At 35.0% G+C, this 23,121-nt stretch overlaps 1 protein-coding gene across 3 annotated transcripts in view; it reads right to left on the reverse strand.

The window, feature by feature from the left end:
* The window catches only part of NIPBL (Nipped-B homolog (Drosophila)), a 209,756-nt gene that overhangs the window by 102,393 nt on the left and 84,242 nt on the right, over positions 1-23,121 (reverse strand). For all 3 annotated transcript variants that reach the window (XM_010853771.1, XM_010853770.1, XM_010853773.1), the window contains exons 2-8: positions 14,987-15,129; positions 12,415-12,580; positions 10,404-10,531; positions 6,417-6,516; positions 5,568-5,719; positions 1,182-1,342; positions 186-282 (exon numbers count right to left, since the gene is read on the reverse strand). In XM_010853771.1, the coding sequence (XP_010852073.1) occupies positions 186-282; positions 1,182-1,342; positions 5,568-5,719; positions 6,417-6,516; positions 10,404-10,531; positions 12,415-12,580; positions 14,987-15,050 (868 nt within the window). In that variant the 5' untranslated portion in view covers positions 15,051-15,129. The remainder of the gene's footprint in view (positions 1-185; positions 283-1,181; positions 1,343-5,567; positions 5,720-6,416; positions 6,517-10,403; positions 10,532-12,414; positions 12,581-14,986; positions 15,130-23,121) is intronic.

Here is a 23,121-nt window from a genome sequence, read left to right on the forward strand (position 1 = left end):
GACCATTGGATAATCAGTAAGAATGATACTATATATATCTGAAAACAGTAAGTACAGGTTCCTTTTTTTCCTACAATAAATGAAAAGTCATAAAGAATAATTTTTTGGTACCTGCATTAAGAAGTTTGAATTCTTTACTCAACTTGAAATCTGAAAAATTAAGGAAATTTTAGTTACAATGATACCTTTTGGAGTCCCATCACTTCCAGCAGGGGAACATACTGGCTGTGGAGACCTCAAGGGAAAAGACGCAGCATTCCTCATTGTTGAAGAATCTCCATCCTAGGAACAGAGTATAACAGTTATACCTGGAATAATGGACGAGGCTTTATAGAAATCTTAAAGAGAACCAATAAAAGACATAAATTACTGACAGGTAAAGTGTTGGTATTCAAAAGCATAATTCTTCTGCACTTTCCTGTTTTCTTCATGGTATATCTTAGAAGAATTGAAACTGTATCCAAAACAATCAACAGCCTAAGCATGGCAATGAATAAGAGAACTGGTATTACTGGTATGCTCCATTTTTGTTTACTATTTTCTACAAAAGGAGCTCTGAATATCCTACTAGGTCATAAATGTAAATAAATGTCTTGAAGGCAGAGTCCAATGTCATCTTTGTTCAACTTAAATACGTGTAACATGTGATAATACCACCAAACAAATAACAAATCTCTAGTATGTGGATTATTTCAATAACATTAACGTAACATTAAATTTCAGGGAAAAATGGTTTTTACAAGTCTTAGAGGGAAAAAGAGCTAAGTACTAATATATAAAGGCTCATAAGAAGACATCTTTTTGTGAGCAAATACTTTAAGATGAAGTGTGATTTCATTAAGGACCTAAACCTCTAGACCACAGGTTGGCAAACTTTTTCTATAAAGAGACAGATAATGCACAAGTTTTCTGGGTCATACACAGTTTGTCACATAAAGTTACTTGTTGCTGTTGTTCTCTTAAACTATGAAAATCATTCTTAGTTTGTGGATCAGACTACTGGCGAGTTTAGCAAACCCTTCTCTAGATTAAGCTCTAGGAGTACAGCTAAATTCTCAGACGTAGTATAACCCGCAAAAAAAAAGACAGATTTCCTTTATATTATAGAATTGAAATACTGGGTTATGTGACAAATATTAGAACTATTTCATTACCTTAATGTAACTAATATGATTACATACGTCACTACTTATCCTGTGCACCATGTGTAGGTAGTCGTCACTTGAGCCATGTCTAGGATTATCAGCATGATGATTAGCAGAATTGCCAGACAACGAACCAGAAACTTTATTATCATGTAGGTTTCTCAAACCACCTGCAACAATGGGACTTGATACCGATGCTGAAATTAATAAGAATTTTAAAAAAGATTTATAAAAATAAACTGGTAAAATTCTTAGAGGATAGTAACAATAATTATTCACAAGTAATACTTTAGTCTTCATAAATTACAAAGACTAATATAATAAGCTGGCTGACTATACACAGCTTGATCAAATCTTAACACTGTGCCACAAGTCATTCAGACTGATTTCTGAAAAGAAATAAGATATTAGATATGGTTGAAGCTCTCCATATACCTGCATATGCCTCTCCTTTATTTTCTTCCTCTTATTCACTAAAAGCAAGTGCTACTATTGAACTTAGAGTTCACTCTACCTATGAATATCTTTATAGCTTTGCTATAAATGAATATATTTCTAAATAACACATTATTGCTTAGCACATTATATAAATGGTATATGTATATATTCTTCTATAACACTTCAATTTCAATATTGTGTTGAAATATATCTATTTTTATATATGTCGTTTTATTTTAAATAAATAATGACATACATTACTTCTTTAGTCTGCTACATAATGTACACATTTTATCCAGACTTATGTTAGTAGTTTAGATTGCCTGAATATTTTTGTCATCATAAACAATGTTGTAATGTATTATGTATTCTTATAATGACTTATAAATGTGTCTAGAAGTGAAATTGCTGAATATTCCTGTTTTTAACCCTTGCTAAATATTAACAAATAGTTTTCCAAATTATTTATGACCACTCTACTAGTAATAGACAAGTGTTCTTGCTGCTCTATATTCTTGCCAACGATTTTCATCAATCTGAAGATGAGAAATGTCTCTGATGGTTACTTCAATTTGTGTTTCTTTCCTTAAACAATAGTGAAGCCAAGCATCTTTTCATGTGTATTACACATTCAGATTCCCTACTTAACACAAAATCATAAAAATTACTCTCTGAAATTTTCTTTCAAGAGTTTCATAGTTTTGTTTTTTCATACTTAGGTCTTTAGTTCTAGTAAAATTAGAATATCCTTTCCATGAATGCTTAGTAGAACTTGAGATGGAACTGTCTGAACATGCTTTATACCCTCCCCCAGTTATAGAAGAGACAGATTTTGAAGAACTGAGGGAGATTTTAAACAGAAATAGATATTGTCAAACTGCTCTCTAAAACGGTTCTACCAATTTATATTCCTATGAAGACTGTATGAAGTTTGAATTTCCCTGCATACTAAAACATGTTCACTAATCTGATAGTTATAATAAAATTTTATTTCAATTTAATTTTGATTAACATCTCTTTAATTGTGAACAGGTTGAACATATTAAACCTTTCTGCATCCAATTTGTTTTTCTTTTTCAGTAAATTATTTACTTCTTTAGTCAATTTACCTGTCTTTACTTGTTCTCTCGTCTTATACAGAAATTTGTGATTAATCTGTCTTTTCCCTCATTTCTAGAATACAGTCCTACTTAGAAAGGCCTTCTTGACCCTTGGTGAGTAAGTCAAAGTCGCTCAGTTGTGTCTGACTCTTTGTGACCCCATGGACTATACAGTTCGTGGAATTCTCCAGGCCAGAATACTGGAGTGAGTAGCTGTTCCCTTCTACAGGGGATCTTCCCAACCCAGGGTCGAACCCAGGTCTCCTGCATTGCAGGTGGATTCTTTACCAGCTGAGCCACAAGGGAAGCCCAAGAATACTGGAGTGGGTAGCTTATCCCTTCTACAGGGGATCTTCCCAACCCAGGGATCGAACCCAGGTCTCCTGCACTGCAGGCAGATTCTTTACAGTTGAGCTACCAGGGAAGCCCATTTCTTGACCCAACATTACCCAAAATTCACCCCCATGTTTTCTTCTTATAGTTCCATGAGTCAAAATACAAACAAACATGTAAACTGTTTATCCACCTAGAACATTTTTCCTCTAAATGATCTAAGAATCAACTAAAATTTCAAAATGCCTAGCCAACCTATCCAACATGATTTACTAAACAATCCACTATTACATACTGATGCAAGATACCATCTTAGAATGACAGAATTGGAAACAGAATCACTAATGGATGGTAGACCTTTTAGGATAAAGATTAATAGGAAATGGAGTTATGTGATCTCAAAGTATAATCTGACAGATTACTTACTAATTGCAAAGGAAAAATTATGTTCATTATAAAAGAAGTGGTTACCACCTAAATATTACTAATAACAAAGCCACTTGTGATTTTAAGTCTTCTGATGTGATGCAATATGAAGTGCACATTACTTTAGTATCCTTGCCAAAAATATAAAACTAGAAATTAATAGAGCCTTTACTGATAACTTCCAGTTGGTAGGAAACATAAGGAGTATATGAGCAAATCAAACAACACAATAGGAAACAGTGAAGTCTAGAATATGTGATACTCCACCACAAAGGTAGAACAGAATTTCTAAAAAAAAAAACCAGAAATTACTATCATGGAGAGAGGCTATGGGACCAAATAGATTTTTAAAAGAGTCAAAAGAGATGTAAAAACCAAGTGCAATGTGTGAGAAACTAGATTAGATCATATATAGGGGAAAAAGGTTATAAATGTTCTCAGTATTTTTAGGGGCAAATTATTACACTTGGTATTTATAAAGGAGAACTCTGCCTTCTTAGCAAATGTAATTAAGGACAGAGAGGCAGAATGCCTATTGGTAAAATGGTCCACTGTGTTATTCTCTAGTTTTCCACATGAAAACTTTTCAAGTTTATAAGAATTTTAAATGTTACCTTTCACAAATTCTAAGTTCCCACAGACATCTGCCTTATTTCTGGAATCTTTTTTGTTCCATTTACCTATCTGTTTCTTACTACATTAAATTTTTTTCTTTTAATTTTGCTATCTATTTGAGGCTAATCTCTGAATATTATTTTTAGTTTCTCAAGTGTCTGAACGTTTCCAAGAAATGACTAATTACTGAATAGGCCCTCAAACTATGTATATATTTTTTGATTTTGTGATTTCAACTTATTCTTTTGAAAAAGCTGGGTTTATCTCCTTATAACGTGACAACAGTATTTACAGTAAACTCATTTTTTTTCTCCTACACATATATATGTGGGTATTTCTGTAGGAAGCAAATGTGTTCTGTCAACGTTTCTCCTCTTTTTAATTATATTTAAAATGATCCTCATAACTCTGGCATGTGTGTGTGTGTGTTAGCTGCTCAGTTGTGTCCGACTCTTTGCAACCCCATGGACTTTGGCCTGTCAGGCTGCTCTGTCCATGGGATTCTCCAGCCAAGAACACTGGAGTGGGTTGCCATTTCCTTCTCCAGGTAACTTTGGCATCCCAGAGTAAAACAGTAAAATTTCACAAACATTAAGAGCCAGTATATACGCATACTTCTGTTTGTACTCACACTAAATCCTATAATTTTGGAGGTGTCTATTTCAAAGGTGTGATTGATTGCCTCCAAGTTTTTCCCTGAGTTACTATATGAAATAAGCTCAACCCAGTATTTCATTATCTAGTTTGGAAAACCAGAATCTGGATGTTTCAATAGATGACCCCAAGTTAAAACTTTATAAGATACTAACTCCATGCATAATAAAAAACTAAGAATACAAACAGGAACTAAAGACTGACTGTGACTATTAAAAATTTGTTGTTAATTATGAGGGACAAAAACATAGGTACATGTGTTATTATATTTTGTATTTTTCAAAATTTCTCCAAAAAAGTAAAAACAAATATATACTAATATTAATACATTATCTGATAGCCATGGCATATATCCCAAGGCAGTATGATCTTAAAAAGACATATTACCAACAACTAACTTCAAATAAGAACTAGTAATCTAATCCCAGAAAATTCTGCATCCAAGATTATTAATTTTCCTCTATTAGTACTGTATATACTTGATATTAAATTTTTCACACTACATATACTTAACTAATTAATATATAATTCTTCTTTGACTTAGTGCTACTATAAGAAGCCTAATTAAATAAAGCAGTTCCTAATTTTATAACTATATATACTCAGTTGTATAATATAAGGTAATCCAAAGACTGAAATTACACTTATCTTTTTACCTCCCAAATGATGAATGTTCAAGCAATAAATGTAATATGTTTTTAATTACATAAGCCATAGTTAAAAAGAAACGTTTGCTGATGAGTAAGTATACAGTTTAGTATTTGTGTTTGAAAACTTATGAAAAGAAAAAAGTAAAGAAAAAAATGAATTTGCTGGAACTATAGGCATTCTTGTAAATAAGCACCAGCTTTCTTACCTTGCTGCATCTGTGGATGTGTTGTATAACTTGAAGGATGGGAATATGGCATGTATCCTGCAGGGCTTTGTGGGGCATATGGACTAGGCACTGGGCTATTTTGTTGTGGCATAAATCTGTTCCCAGAGCTTGTCTGTGGTGGCACAAACCGGCTAAAATCCAAAATCCAAATAAACAATATCAGGAAATGAAATAAGTGATATTTCTTGTTATTTCAATAAAATAACATCTATGTACACAGAAAATTCTGAAAAATAATGTACAAAAATCATTCACAATTCAGAACCTAAGAGTTATACTAAGCAGTTTTCAAATAGAGTAATTCATTTATTTTACATGCTCCCTAAATTCTACTCGAAGAATTTTCTTATTTATCTCAAACATGCTCTATTTTAACACATTCTTTTGTTTGCATGAAATTAAGTTACTATTTATTTCAAACAGTATATTAGAGCATTTCCACATTTAACATTTTAAGGCAAATATTCATGTGCTATGTAAGGATAAGCATCTAAACTTTTTGAAAGAAAGTGAAGTCTCTCAGTCGTGTCTGACTCTTTGCGACCCCATGAACTGTAGCCCAGCAGGCTCCTCCGTCCATGGGATTCTCCAGGCAAGAATACTGGAGTGGGTTGCCATTTCCCTCTCCAGGGGATCTTCCCAACCCAGTGATCGAACCCAGGTCTCCTGCATTGTGGGCAGACGCTTTAACCTCTGAGCCACCAGGTAAATTACCTTTAGGAATTAACTTTAGGAATTTCACCATTACCTAAATGCATGTACATACTGTATAGTCTCAAACACATTCACTACAGAAAATAGCTCTTCATAAAATGATAAATACATTACCTGGAGGGGCTATGTGAGATAGTGGTTTGTTGATAATTGGAAGATGCAGGACTACTGTGCATGGAATTCTGAGAAAGTTTATACTGAGACATCATCATTCCTACATAATATACAAAAACAGTAAGTATGTTATATTCTTCTATTGGTAAAGCATTAAGTGATTTAAATCAACCATTCTCTCACAAACACTCAGAAGTTCTTTCTGTTCTTTTCTTTTTGACCAACATGTTCATTTTGAAGAGCAAAATACAGAAACTATAAATTTTAAGCACAACCAATTTTACCAAACATCCTTTTAGCATGTCAACTAATCCAGGGACAGAGATAGAGAGCTATGTACTTGCTTACTTAGTGTCCTACATTCAGCTTTAGAATTGAAAAGAACTTTCAGAAGCCACTTCATCTAATCCAGGGATTCCCTTGTCTCCAGGATGTGAAGCTGTACCTCCTGTCAGATCAGTGGCAGCATTAAAGTGCACAATAAATGTAACGTACTTGAATCATCCTAAAACCATTTCCCATCCCTTGTCCATGGAGTAATTGTCTTCCAGGAAATAGGTCCCTGCTGTCAAAATGGTTGGGGACCTCTGACCTAATCCTTTAATAAATACTACACACTTCTGTCTACAATAGGCTTTTGGATGGTATTTCCTATTATGCACAATATTTTATTACATTCATCTCCCCTCCTTAGGAACTTAATTTTTAACAACTCTATGTATTTTGTTGTGATTAGGACCTAACTTTTAAGAAGTACTTTTCTTAAAGGTCCAAGGTTTGAGGTACTGAAATTACCATCTCAGTCTTTTAATGAACATCAGAATGTTCCTACTCTTTCTTTTACAGTAATTCTTGCCATAAAATAGGGATTAAATGAATATTTGTTTAATGAATGAAAGTGTGAGAACAGCTTTCAGATTCTCACATTTCCTTTCACACTGTTCTTTCACCTGTTGCTTTCAACTCTTTCCATTCTGTTATATAGGAGATGCAGAAAAATTCAGCTATTTAGACACTCTAAAATCAAAAATAAAAATCTATAATTAACACTGACCTTTCTTATAATACATATAGCTACTCTTTTTGGGAAATTCAAGCATCACATTATTTCCCAAAAGTTCATTTTCTGCTGCTGATATGAAAAGTGCCTTTTACATTCAAACAAAAGTTACATGTTTATTTGCCAGGAGCTACAAAAAGGATTCTAGCTCTACGACAACAGCTGAATGACATGAGGGCGCAAAATCACCTCAAAGTCTAACACTAATAGTATGTTTTCTTTTATAGGTAGTCTAAATTTCAGTTTATGAATTTTCTCTTCCAACCTAAATTCAGTACTAAGTCATATATGCCATGGTTTAATAATTTAATTACTATAACTACTGTTTCTGATTTTGATTTTTTTGAGAGAAGGGGACAAAACTCTTTAAGACGAGAGTTAAAAAGTATTTTCCTCTGAATTAACTATCATTACTATGACAAGCTGGAATCACTAGTTTAGAGGCATTGGCTTTATAAATAAAAAGGTCAAATGAAATCCTAATAGTTCTTTCTGATTCTCTCAAAGATCCAAAGAACTGTGCTGTTAAGTTGCTAAGTCATGTCTGACTCTGTCATCCCATGGACTGCAGCATGCCAGTCTTCCCTGTCCTTCACTATCTCCTGGAGTTTACTCAAACTCATGTCCATTCAGTTGGTGAACCCTTTTTTCTTTTTTCTGAGCAGTAGGTCTCAACAGTGGGCTTAAAGTATTCAATAAACCATGTTATAAACAAATATGCTTATTATCCTGGTTTCTTGTTCCATTTATACAGCACAGGCAGAGTTGATTTAGCATAACTCTTAAGGGCCCTAGAATTTTCAGAATGGTCAACGAGCACTGGTTTCAACCTAAATTCACCACCTGTATTAGCTCCTTTGAAGCTTTGAAGCCAGGCATTGACTTTTTCTCTCTAGCTATGAAAGTACTAGCTGGCATCTTCTTCCAATAGAAAACTGTTTCATCTATACTGAAAATCTTTTGTTTAGCATAGCCACTTTCATTAATTATTTTAGCTAGATCTGGATAACTTGCTGCAGTTTCTACATCAGTACTTGTAGCTTCACCTTGCACTGTAAAGTTAATGGAGATAGCTTCTTTCCTGAAACCTCATAAACCAATCTCTGCTAGCTTCAAACTTTTCTTCTGCAGCTTCCTCAACTCTCTTAGCCTTGAGAGAACCAAAGAGAGTTAGGGCCTTGCTCTGGATTAGGCTTTGGCTTAAGGGAGTATTCTGACTGGCTTGATCTTCCACCCTGACCGCTAAAACTTTCTCCATATCAGCAATGAAGGTTATTTTAGTTTCTTAACATTCAAGTGTTTATTGGGGTAGCACTTCCCACTCCCTTCAAGAATTTTTCCTTTGTTTTTGATAACTTGGCTGTAAGGGACAAGAGGCCTAGCTTTTGGCCTATCTTGGCTTTCGACATGTCTTCCTCACTAAGCTTAAGCATTTCTGGCTTTTGATTAGAGAAAAAGATATGCGGCTCTTCTTTTCACTTGAATACTTAAGAGGTCACTGTGGAGTTATTAATGGACTCATTTCAATACGTTCTGTCTCAGAAAACAGCAAGGCTCAAGGAAAGTGGAACTGCCAGTTCTGCCAGAACATACATTTATCCATTAGTTCACTGACTTACATGGGTGTGGTTCCTGGTGCCCTCAAATATAATAGTAACTTCAAACATCACCATAACAAACACAGTGATAATGTTTTTAAATATTGTAACAATTAGCAGAATGTGACAGAGACACAAAATAAGCAAATGCTGTTTGAAAAATGGTACTGACAGACTTGCTCAATGCACAGCTGCCATAAACATTCAATTTGTTAAACAGGCACTATCTGAGAAGTGCAGTAAAGCAAAGTGCAATAAAATAAGATATGCCTATAGTCTTCCTTCCAATCAATGATCTCTCCATATTTTCTTTCATTCCAACATTCTTCCAGAGTATGTTTAATTCTAGCTTTCCTTTCACCACTTCTATCTGTGACCTACTACTGCCATCCAAGACTGATGAAGATACAGTCTTGTCCTGCATACCTGACTTCAATTTCCTAGAAGGAAATTCCCTAGATTCACTTTGGGAAATGGATAGCAACTATGCAATTGCTTTAAAAACACAATTCACACAGAAGGACACACCATCAACATAGTAATACTATTTAAAAACAAAACTAAGAAATGGAATGATGAGCTTCACCAAGGTACTGTCAGCAAATGTGGCAATATTCTTGCACACAAATAATCAATTAAATAAACTGGATCTTCCTGGGTTGTCTAACTATTCCTTTCTGCTGTTTTAGTCTTGAGAGGGAAGCAAGCACTTGAGCTTACTAGATTCAGTAAGCTTCAGACCAGAACAAAGCTCCTAACTTAAGGATTCTCCTTGACTACAGAAAAATCATATGCGCTAGATGTAGTATTTTTATGGTTTTTCTAATGCTTATTATAAATAGAGTTTTCCTTAATAGTAATATTTTAGTTACAAACCTTTTTCTATTTCTAAAGTGTTAAACCAATTACTATATAACCATGACTATAATCACCCATCAGTACTAAAACTAATACTTGGTATATTTATTTATACACATACTCCATTTTCAGAAGCTCTGCAGATATTTTTATTATTTGATTAATGAAAGACTTCTTTCATATCTATTCTAGGTTTCTAAAATAAAAAGCTCTTTCATTGACTAAATTAATACATTTTGAAATATCCAGCAAACTGCATATTAAGTTTTGCCTAATTGAATAAACTGCAAGAATGTTACTATCTATTTAGTTTCCTTTTTGTTCTTGGTTTGATTCAAGGTATCAAAGAGTATTCACAGATGACAGGCTAGTTTGTTAAAGGAGACAGCTGAATTTACATGTGAAGCAAGTTCTGATACAAGACACATTAAAAATATATATACTATGAAATTCAATTATTAAAAAACTCACCACTTTGTACATATCTGTTCTGCATACTTTTCTCCCTGAAAACGTTAGGACTCCTCGCCAGGACGGCCTGCAACAAGACTGGTATGTCGCCTTCTGGATCATCACTGCCAAGGTTATCTTTCAACTCTCTGGCATTGAAAAAATAAATATAAAACATTTAAAAAGTGATGGTCATTAAGAATTCTTTAACTTCTATTACTTAAATTGTAGACTTCTTTCCTTTCCCCACTTTATTTTAAACAGAAAACATTATTTTATGGATTCTAAGTTTATGTAAGAATGTTTATATTAGCATAAAAGTATAAAATAAGGGTCTATTCTATTCAAAATAGTGGAAAGGTAGAGGTGATAATTATGCACAGAAGTTGATATCCGGGCTTGGAATATATTTTCTCCCTTATATCTGAATATAAGTGACTTTGTCTTTTTGAGAATGTTCTCTGAATGAAATAATGTTGCCATGTTGATTAAGACAAGACCCAAGGTTATGTAATTGCCCCCTCTTTATTCTCATCTCAAATAAAGCCACTGGAGAGAAAAAAATCCCAAGTAAGTGGTTAAGAATAGCTGCAGTTAGTAAGTAGCAAGTTAAGTTCACAAATGCTAAGAAATAAAAATTAGGCAGTATTTTAAATTTTACACGTCACTGTTGCACTCATTAAATCTAATTAGAAAGATTCGTAAAGATGGTGTCCAATGATAAAATTAAATACATTTCTGGGGGCAATCAAAGGAGCTCACCATATAATTAATCATAATTGTATATGTGCTTCTCCTTTTATCTCTTTAAATATGTGGTGAAAATCTTTCAATTAAGGATGTTCAGGTAGGGCCTTCCCTCGTGGTCCAATAGTTAAGACTCTGCCATCCAATGTAGCGGACGCAGGTTTGATCCCTGGTAGAGAAACTGTATCCCACATGCCATACGGCAACCAAGCCCTTGAGCCACAACTACTAAGTCCGCACACTGCAACTTCAGAAGCCCCCACACGCCACAACTAGAGAAAGCCGTGCACTGCAATGAGGAGCCCACAAGCCGCAATACAGTCCCAACAGAGCCAAAAAGAAGAGAATGCACAGGTATGAGAAGCAGTAAAACACTTAGACACTGTTGAATTTCTGTAAAGATATACTTCCTTCTGAATTTAAACAATCATTTCTCAGTTTCCCATCAGTAAATTCACATTTATTATTTCTGCTAAATTCTTCAGCTTAAAAAATGGCCCCACAGTATGAGCTACATACAGGTAATGGCAGAGATCTGTCCATTATAATGTGTTTTATACTCATTCCCCTAAATAATGAATCTTTAAGTTAAAAAAATTAAAAGAATGGAAGGGCACAAGAGTACCACTGTGCAGTGGGTTATGAACTTTTTATACATTGTTGTGTTGAGTATACATACATACTGTTTTGGTAGTAAAAAGTGAATTTTAAAAAGTATACTTGTGGAAAAAGTCTGTAAATAAGCTACGTATTTTAGTTCATATTATTTTAAAGTCTATTGTGTGAAAACACACATCTATGTTCACACTGTACAACAAATCCTGGAGAAAAATTAGTTCCAAATTCTGTAGCAACCTTCCTTGAAATTAATCTCTGAGTTCTTGCTATATTTTACATGAAAAGCATATAAGCCTATTCCAAACAGAACCATCACTAAAGTCCCTAGTGCCCGGAAATTCTAACTATTCCAGCAATTTCAGGAAAAGGAGCTAAATTAATGAACAACTTGAGACCTCTGTACAGATCCATCTTGATGAATCCCAAGATTATTACAAGAATCAAAAAAAATATTCATAGAATTACATGCATCAGAACTACCGTCTCAAAATAACTATGGTCTATTTAAATCTCATTAATATCACAATAAGGTTATATTTTAAAGAGGATATTCCAATAATTTAAAATAAATTATGTATTAAAATTTTTTAGAAATAAAAGTTAAACCAGGAATACTGATTCTTTTACTAAGACCAAAACATTTCATCTTACTTTAGAATATACTTACATGTGATCTGTTGATACCTGGTTGAGGCTGTGGACAAGCTGTGAAACCAAATTATCATCCCTACAGGCCAAAAGGCAGTTCACTTCTTCTGCTATTCGTGCATTAAAGAGAAGGCTCTTTGTAGTTGTAGCAGGTAAAGGGGATGGAAGAGGCAGCTGGTTCAGGACTATTTGGAATAAAATCAGATTATGAGAAATTAATTGAGTGACAGTATGAAACCTCTTTCATGCTTAAATATATATGGGATTAAATAAATTGTAAAATATCAGTATGAATTAAAAGGCATTCTGTCTCTCCCCAAACAAACCCCAAACTACTCTACAAAACTCCCCAAACGTCCCTTTGACCACAATAGATTATACTAAGAGTAAAACTCTGTGCTAACTTTTCATGTCTTAATATCTTTATTACTTTAATAAACAGCCAAAAAAGGATTTAAAAAAAATAAGTAATTTCTAAAAATTGAGTGTATTAATTAATCTAATTTACTTCTATTGTAAAGATTTATCATAACCAAATAAATAAACCAAGTTACAATATCTGACTCTTCACCAGATAGACAACTAATGTGTGTTTTTAAAAGCTTGGGCAAATACAAAAATAGCTCACTTTAGTAGGAGAACAACATCCATAGAATAGGATTCTAAAGAAAGAAAAATATCTAAGGAATTTTGCTTTAAGTTGTAAATTCCTAAATAATCTCTTCATTCTATTCTGACAGCAAAAAAAAAAAGGACATCGATGTTCACAGTTGTTTAAATTCAGTTACTTAATGTCTCTTCACATAAAAGGAATTAGTTCATTTGTTTAAAATAAAAGTTAAAAAGTTAACAATAGTGTCTTTGTTTTTGGTTTAATTTTTAATCACCTATATAGTATTAACTCTCATGCCACTCAGTCACTATGGGTAATAATAGGTTTTTGTTCATAAAAACATTGGAAACAAATCATTACTTAATAAGTAGAATTTATTGGGCAGAAAAATTTTAATGAGGTACAGCTGAGATAATGCACAGAACTCAACCCCACCCCAACAAAAAAAAAAAGAAATTTCTGGTTGTTTGACTCTGCACTCCTACAACATATCATATGAATTTATGCCTTACTTGAACAAAGTGATAACCAAAACTAAAGACTATTTCAAAAGCTTTCTTACCTATTAAATCCACACCAACTACTTTCTTGTTATGTCAGATTTTATAAACTAGCCCTGCTTCAAAGCTGTAGGCTGTTATCTATTTTACACCCACTTAAACTAGCTGGAAATTAACAACAGAAAAAAATAGTAATTGGGGGAACATAGATGAAAACATTTCTTGAAGTTATTTTCCTATAGCTGCTTTTATGAAACCTTACATCTTACAAAATGCTTGTTTTACAAAGAAAGGATGTCATCTATTCACCATCAACCCTTCCTTCTCATATGTCTTCTCCCCTTTATTTATTCAGGTAGGATAAGGACTAACATTGTGAGCAGTTTTTACACAGGGACTAAGTTAAAATTGCCTACCAAAGGAATGAGTCCCTAAAATATTGCACTACACTAATTAAACCTGCCAACAAAGGTCTAGTCAAAGCTATTGTTTTTCCAGTAGTCCCATATAGATGTGAGAGTTGGACCATAAGGAAAGCTGACTGCTGAAGAATTGATGTTTTTGAACTGTGGTGTTGGAGAAGACTCTTGAGAGTCCCTTGGACAGCAGGGAGATCAAACCAATCAGTCCTAAAGAAATCAGTCCTGAATGTTCCTTGGAAGGACTGATGCAAAAGCTGAAGCTCCAACACTTTGGCCACCTGATGCGAAGATCTGACTCATTGGAAAAGACCCTGATGCTGGGAAAGACTGAAAGCAAGAGGAGAAGGGGACGACAGAGGATGAGATGGCTAGATGGTATCACCGACTCGATGGACATGAGTTTGAGCATGCTCTGGGAGTTGGTGATGGACAGGGAAGCCTGGTGTGCTGCAGTCCATGGGGTCGCAAAGAGTTAGACATGACTGAGCGACTGAACTGAACTAAACCTCAAGTGAATGACAATGTTCTTAAGAAACTTAAGTGTTCAGGGTAAAATAGGCTCCTGACATCTGTGACAAACTCCAAAAGATTACCAAACGTGGCATCCAAAATAAATATCACTAAGAAATTAGATTAAGTGGGGCTATCAAATTTTCTTGTTTGAAGGGCAGTTTCAGTTACCATTTCCCTAAATGCTTTTTTAAGTGTGTAATAATTTCTATATGCAAACCATGTTTCTTCAGTTTCGATTTTTAATGATTGTTTCATCTTCTCTGATCCTTACTTTTACATTTATCCCTTTCATGTAAGACCTTTAAACAAAAACATACTACCATTTCTTAATGGGTCCTTAGGATGAAAGAGAAATTAAGGTCTTATTATTAGTTCACTAATTTTGTTACTTTCACACTTATGCCAGTAAACCAAAGAAAATAATAATGTGTCATTCAAAATCTAAAATCTTTACACACTTTGTGTTATTTATGACACCACCAACAATTATTGTCATAGTCTCTTTAAAAATCAATGTCAGAGTAGAATGTTAACCAAACTTACGGTCTGTAAGACTAGCAATCCCCGCAAGAGTAGTGATGGGGACATGGGGCATATCCCCATTCATCCTGAAGTTCTGGAATGGTGTTGCCTATGAAAGTACTTAGTTCAGGTGCCAGCTGTCATTACTTCCCATTTCCCAAACACTGCAACAAAAAACAGATAATTATTTGTAACAATGTCAAATATATTACTACTAGGGAAATGCTTAAAAAATAAAATGTTCTGCTTTTTGCATGCTCAAGCTATACGTAACAGTAACAGCCATCATGCATGTATTATTTACTGTATGTTCACACTGCAAAATGCTTTGTATGCAACAACACATTTAGTCCTCACAACAATGAAGTAAGGTAGGTACTCTTTTTTTTCCTGCATTTTACTGACGAGAAAATTAATTTACAAGGAATTTCAAGTAATGTGTGGAGCAAAGGTCAGAACCTAAACAATGTGGCTGTATTACTGGACAGGGACACTTAATTTTGACAAACAGTATTTTCTTTTCCACATCATATATGCATAAAAATTTATCTTCAACTTGCCTTCCTGGTAAATAATGTGACCATTATTAAAAGATGAGTCTTCAAACAATAAAGGCTGGAGAGGGTGTGGAGAAAAGAGAACCCTCTTGCACTGTTGGTGGGAATGTAAATTGATACAGCCACTATAAAAGACAGTAAGGAGATTCCTTAAAAAACTAGGAATAAAACCACCAGATGACCCAGCAATCCCATTCCTAGGCATATACCCTGAGGAAACCAAAACTGAAAAAGACACATGTACCCCAATGTTAACTGCAGCACTATTTACAATAGCTAGAACATGAAAGCAATCTGGATGTCCATTGACAAATGAATGGATAAAGCTGTGGTACATATACACAATGGAATATTAGTCATAAAAAGGAACACATTTGAGTCAGTTCTAATAAGGTGGATGCACCAAGAGCCTATCATTCAGAGTGAAGTCAGAAAGAGAAAAGTATTGCATAATAATGCATATATATAGAATCTAATAAGATGGTATCGATGAATTTACTTGCAGGGCAGCAGTGGAGAAACAGACATAGAGAACAGACTTATGGACATGGTGAGAGGGGAGGAGAGGGTGAGATGTCTGGACAGAGTAACATGGAAACTTACATTACCATATGCAAAATAGATAGCCAATGGGAATTTGCTGTATGTCTCATGGAACTTAAACAGGGGCTCTGAATCAACCTAGAAGGGTGAGATGGGGAGGGAGGTACAAGAGGGAGGGGACATAGGTACACCTATGGCTGATTCCATGTTGATGTTTGACAGAAAACAACAAAATTCTGTAAAGCAATTATCCTTGAATTAAAAAATAAATTTTGAAAAAGATGTGTCTTCACTAAATAGCTTCATAAACAGCAAACAGAGTCTGCTCTACATCAATTATCTAAGACATAGTGCTGAAATAGAAAGCTGAATTGTAATTTTTAAACAGTTTAAATACTTCTCTTTTTTTTTTAAGAGAAGCTAGTCAGTAACTTTCAGGAGAACCTCTGAGTTTTTTCGTTTATAATCTTCAGAACAGTGTAATGATGTAACATTAATAATTCCCCTTATTCATACATCTTAATTCAACTTTAAAAAGTTTTTTCTTAAAAATAGTGAAAGTATATAAGTAGGTAAAAGTAAGAATTTTCTTTTTCCTCACTTTGATTATAAATATACTGACAAAAGTTCCTAAAACACATATGTACGTTTTAACAGTAATAAAGTAAGCATCCATGAAACCACTCTAACGCTCTGCTGCTGCTGCTAAGTTGCTTCAGTCATGTCCGACTCTGTGCGACCCCATAGACTGCAGCCCACCAGGCTCCTCCGTCCCTGGGATTCTCCAGGCCAAGAGTACTGGAGTGGGTTGCCATTTCCTTCTCCAATGCATGAAAGTGAAAAGTGAAAGCGAAGTTGCTCAGTCATGTCTGACTCTTAGCGACCCCATGGACTGCAGCCCACCAGGCTCCTCTGTCCATGGAACTCCCCAGGCAAGAATACTGGAGTGGGCTGCCACTTCCTTCTCCAGGGGACTTTCTTGACTCAGGGATTGAACCCATGTCTGTTACGGCAGGGGGATTCTGTACTTTCTTTACCGTCTGAACCAACCGGGGGAAAGCCAGGGACGCTCCTGAACTCAGGTGTTTCTAATCTTATCTCACATTATCAACCATTATATGAAGGACATCAAACTGGGAGGTATCTACAATGCTATGACAGAAAAGACAAACCAGTAAAAAAGGTAAATGAAATGTTCCTCAGAGAAGCAAAACATTTAAGGTCTCACAGCTTGTAAACTGACCTACAAAAGTTTGGATTTCTAGTTCAATGTTCTTTATGCTATGCTGTCTTACAGGATTGTATTATTTTGAATAAACCAACATTTTATGTGTGTGGACTATTTAGCTAATTAGCACTTTTCCTTCCTTGGTAATACTAATTTCTCCTTTTCTTTAGTGAGGAAGGTGGGAGGGAGGGCTTAAAACTATTATATTTTTATTGTCTCAGTTTATATTACATTTAATAGAATACGCTGCCTCAAATTCTTTTGGGAAATAGGTAGAATATAAATCCTAAGCAGCTAGGTAAGTAAATACCTAAATCTATGTTGTACTATATATAGTACAATATAACTTAAGATTGATTCCTTTATCACAAGATGATTTCCTATACAATGGGATCAGAAATGCAAAAATCAAACAATGGTCATTTTATTTCCTCTAAATGAGGCTGAGGTCTTAAGGAACTATAACATTTAGATGTAGGTCTCAACTTTAGACCATAATACACTTGATAATATATAATCAATTGAATCTAAAATGTAAGAGAAAAATGTTTTAATGTTAAATCATTGAACAGTCCACAAGAGGGCACACTTTGAACTACTACAAAATTTTTAAATTCACATTTTTTTTCCCCACTAGTCCAAAGACTGGCCAGATTCTTCTGAAATAATCATTCACCACCACTAGAAAGCAACAGATTCTGAAGTTTGTAAAAATTTTTTTAACACATATAAGCAATTTTTGGGTGCATATAAAATATAAGAAAAGCCTGAATACATGAAGACCTCTACAGTAATATTAAGTGATAAAAGCAAGTAATAGGTTTATCATTCATCTTCATCCTATTAGTTATTTGCGATTTGTCTGCCCTTAGAATCTTTTCAAAAAACTCTGGTTACTCTGATTTTTTTGTTTTTTTCTTTTTAAACTTTACAAATTGTATTAGTTTTGCCAAATATCAAAATGAATCCTCCACAGGTATACATGTGTTCCCCATCCTGAACCCTCCTCCCTCCTCCCTCCCCATACCATTCCTCTGGGTCGTCCCAGTGCACTAACCCCAAGCATCCAGTATGGTGCATCGAACCTGGACTGGCAACTTGTTTCATACATGATATTATACATGTTTCAATGCCATTCTCCCAAATCTTCCCACCCTCTCCCTCTGCAACAGAGTCCATAAGACTGTTCTATACATCAGTGTCTCTTTTGCTGTCTCGTACACAGGGTTATTGTTAGCATCTTTTGATGCCACAGTAAGTTTAATAAATATCTATCATCTCATACAGATACAAAGACATTTTCTTGTGATAAAAACTCTTAAGACCTACTTGCTTAACAACTTTCATATATAACATACAGCAGTGTTTAATTATGTTTATCATGTTACACATGACATCTTTAGTACTTAATCTTGTAACTGGAAGTTTGTATCTTTTGACTCCCTTCAATTTCCTAACCCCCTCCCCCCCAGCGCAATCCCAGCCTCTCTCTGATAACCACAAATCTGATCTTCTTCTCTGAGTTTGCTTGTTTTTGAAGCATAACTGATCTACAACACTGTTGGTTCCTAGCATACAACATAATGATTTGGTATTTCTATACATTTCAAAATGATCAACGTAGGAAGTCTAGTTACCATCTGTCACCATACAAAGATATTACATTATTATCTACTCTATTCCCCACACTGTACATTTCATCCCTGTGCTTCATCTATTTGGTAACTGGAAGTTTGTACCTCTTAATCTTTCTCACCTATTGCACTAATCCCCCCACCCATCTCCCCTCTGGCAACTACCTGTTTGTTCTCTGCATCTATAACTGTTTCTGCTTTCTTATGTTTGTTTACATGTTTTGCTTTTAGATTCCACATATAAGTGAAATCATATGGTATCTGTTTTTACCTGACTTACTTCATTTAGAATAATACCCTCTAGGTCCATATGCATTGTTGCAAATGACAAGATTTCATCTACTTGCATGTTATCACCCATAAAAAAGAATATGTGTATATACATATATGTGAACAGGTACATATCTAGACTACATCATTTTTATCCATTCACCTATCAATGGGCACTCAGGTTCCTTTCATATCCTGGTTATTGTAAATAATGTGATGAACACACAGTATATGTATCTTTTCAAATTAGTGTTTTTGCTTTCTTCAGAGAATACCCAGAAGTGGAATTGTTTTGTATGGCACTTCTGTTTTTAATTTTTTGTGGAACCTCTATACTGTTTTCCACAGTGGCTGCACATTTACATTCCCACAAACAGTTCGTGAGAGTTCTTTTATTTGTTGACTTTTTGATAATAGTCATTTTGAAAGGTGTGAGGTGATATCTCACTGTGATTTTGAATTGCATTTCTCTGATGATTAGTGATGCTGAGTATCTTTTCATGTGCCTGTTAATTATCTTTAAGTCTTCTTTGGGAAAATACCTATCCAGGTCCTCTGTCTGGCTATTTTGATCCTAATATGACAAGTCCCTAGAAACAATGAATTCTTTAAGACAACTCAGTAGGAGAACAAATATGTTTCAGGTACTTTAGGAAATTATTCCACAGCTTAAGATCATTACTTAAAGTACTGAAAACAATAACTGAGAAAGAGTACATGCACGCTTGTGCTTAGTCGCTTCAGTTGTGTCCGACCCTCTCCGACCCTATGGACCATGGTTTGCCAGGCTCCTCTGTCCGTGAGATTCTCCAGGCAAGAATACTGGAGTGAGTTGCCATTTCCTTCTCCAAAGAGTACATAAAGATGTACAAAAAAAAAATCATGATTGCTCATGTATAATGCACATTAATAATGTCTCTTCTGTGCTAACCCATTCAAAGGTCATTTCCAACAACCTTCTTCTCTCTCCTGTGTCAATTTTCCCTCTTATTGGATCATTCCAATGAGCATATAAACATCTATATGCTGATAACTGCTGCTGCTGCTGCTAAGTCGCTTCAGTCGTGTCCGACTCTCTGCGACCCCATAGACAGCAACCCACCAGGCTCCGCCGTCCCTGGGATTCTCCAGGCAAGAACACTGGAGTGGGCTGCCATTCCCTTCTCCATGATAACTGCTACTATTCCCCAAAAACCCAAATTAAAAAAAACCCTTGTCTCCTATATCCTCCATCAAACTGCTTCATTTTCTGCTTCCTTTCACAGCAAAATACTTCAGTTTTCCATATTCACCTCTAATTCTTCTACTTTCTCTTGAGACCACCCTGGGTTTTTATTCTCATCATTCCACTGAAAGTCTTACCATGGTTAGTAATGGCATGAATCTACATTGTTAAGTGCAATGGACAAAACTCCTATTCAATTATTTGACCCAGCATTCAACAGAGCTGATTAATCTTCTGTTTGCACAATTCTGTTTTCCAGAACAACATATTCTTTTGGTTTTTCCTCACAGGACAGGCCACTCCTGAATCCTATATTGGTTCCTTCTCATCTTCCTGTTCTACCTATGCTGTTAATCTCATCTGATCTCAAGATTTTAAAATAGCACCTGTATGCTGATAACTCTAAAATTTGTATCTCCTACTGTGACTTCTCCCCACATACAATACACTCAATCCAACTACCTACTCAGTATCTCTGCTTTGAAAAAGCTGGCTTGAAACTCAACCTTAAAAAAACTAAGATCATGGCATTGGGTCCCATCACTTCATAGCAATAGATGGGAGGAAAGTGGAAACAGTGACAGATTTTATTTTCCTGGGCTCCAAAATCACTACAGACAGTGACTGCAGCCATGAAATTAAATGATGCGTGCTCCTTAGAAGAAAGCCATGACAAACAGTGTATTAAAAGCCAGAGACATCACTTTGCTGAAAAAGGTCCATATAGTCAAATACATGATTTTTTCCATAGTCATGTATGGACGTGAGAGTAAGACCATAAAGAAAGAAGGCTGAGCACCAAAGAATTGTTGCCTTCAAACGGTGGTGTTGGAGAAAACTCTAGAGTCCCCTGGACTGCAAGATCAAACCAGTCAATACTAAAGGAAATCAACCCTGACTATAAATAAGAAGGACTGATGCTGAAGCTCCAATACTTTGGCCACCTGATGCAAAGAGCCGACTCACTGGAAAAGACTCTGATGTGGGGAAAACTGAAGGCAAAACGAGAAGGACAGGATGAGATGGCTGGATGGCATCACCAACTCAATGGACACGACTTTGAGCAAATTCCAGGAGATAGTGAAGGATACAAGAGTTTGGTGTGCTACAGTCCATGGGGCTGCAAACAGTTGGACTTGAGCGACTGAAGAACGACAAGTGCAGGTCTACAGTAGAGGCTGGCAATCTTATTACTGACTTCTGAGAGCATCAATTATATACTTTAGATAAATGTTCTTTATTAGATACTATCTGCAAATATTGTATCCTTCTCGTTTGCCTTTTCATTCTCTTAACAATATCTTTTGAACTTTTTATGAAGTCCAACTTAGCAGTATGTTTTTTTATGATGGTGGTGGTGGGATGCGACTACAAAGAGACATGCAGAAAGTTTTTGATGTGAAAATGTTCTGTATCATGGAGGGATGTTGGTTATATGAGTATACCCAAGATTTCTATTTTTCAATATATATATTACCAAATTCCAAAATACTACAGAAGTAATAATACTGCTACTAATAATTTAGCAGTGGTTACAGAATGGAAGGAGGTATAGATGAAATTAAAAGGACAGCATGTTGATTACTGTTGAAGCTGAGTGATGGACATTAGGCATTCATTATACTCTTCTGTTTACCTTTCAGGTCCTTAAAGTCTTCCATAATAAACAGCCTGTTTCATATGTACCTTGCTTTTTCTTTTTTAAAATTTCTTTGGAGTAATTTAAAATGTGTTAACTTCCACATTTTAATTAAGGGAAATTTTTTGTTGGGTACAAAATATCATCTCATACTTAGGATTAAGTAAAGCCTTTCATTTAACAGACCTATTACTGCGAAACCATGTGATATGAAGTGAATGTTTCTATCTCCCCCACAACTCCATTTGTATATGGAACCCTATTCCCAGTATGATGGTATCAATATTTGAAAGTGGGGCTCATGAGAGGTGATTAGGTCACGAGGGTGAAATTCTCACCAATAGGATTAATGCCCCTAGGAAAGAGACTTCAAAGAGCTCCTCTGATCCTTCCACCATGTGAAGACACAGCAAGAATATGGCCATCTATGAACCAGAAAGTGGGTTCTCACAAGATACTGAATCTGCCAGCACCTTTATTTTGGACTTCCCAGCCTCCAGAACTGTAAGAAATAAATTTCTGCTGTTTATAAGCCAGTCTACGGCTTGTAACAGTCTACGGCTGCTGTTGTTGTTTAAGTTGCTAAATCATCTCCGACTCTTTGTGACCCCATGGACTGCAGCATGCCAGGCTTCCCTGTCCTTCACTATCTCATGGAGTTTGCTCAAGTTCATGTCCACCAAGTCGGTGATGCTATTCTTTTATAAGAGACTGAATGGTAAGACATCATGTTTCCCTCAGGCTTTATTTCTGTAATTGGTATTAAAAAAATAAAAGAATTTAAGATATAATAATTAAATAGTATAATTTATGAATGTGAAAGAACTATATTGGGATAATTTTCAGGAAAAATAACCTTGTAAAAAGTCAATTAAGACTAGTAACTAACAACTCCTTACTAAGGAGCTAAACATCAAAATTATTTTAAATAGTCTTTTTCATAGGAAAAGAAATAATAAAAACAGAGAAAAGCAATTTCTTACCCACATTATCTATAGTGCTTAGTCGCTCAGTCGTTTCTGACTCTTTGTGACCCTCATGGGCTGTAGCCTGCCAGGAA

This window comes from Bison bison, unplaced genomic scaffold, assembly GCF_000754665.1.
Source record: "Bison bison bison isolate TAMUID 2011002044 unplaced genomic scaffold, Bison_UMD1.0 scf7180017864331, whole genome shotgun sequence".
NCBI classification, from domain to species: Eukaryota; Metazoa; Chordata; class Mammalia; order Artiodactyla; family Bovidae; genus Bison; species Bison bison.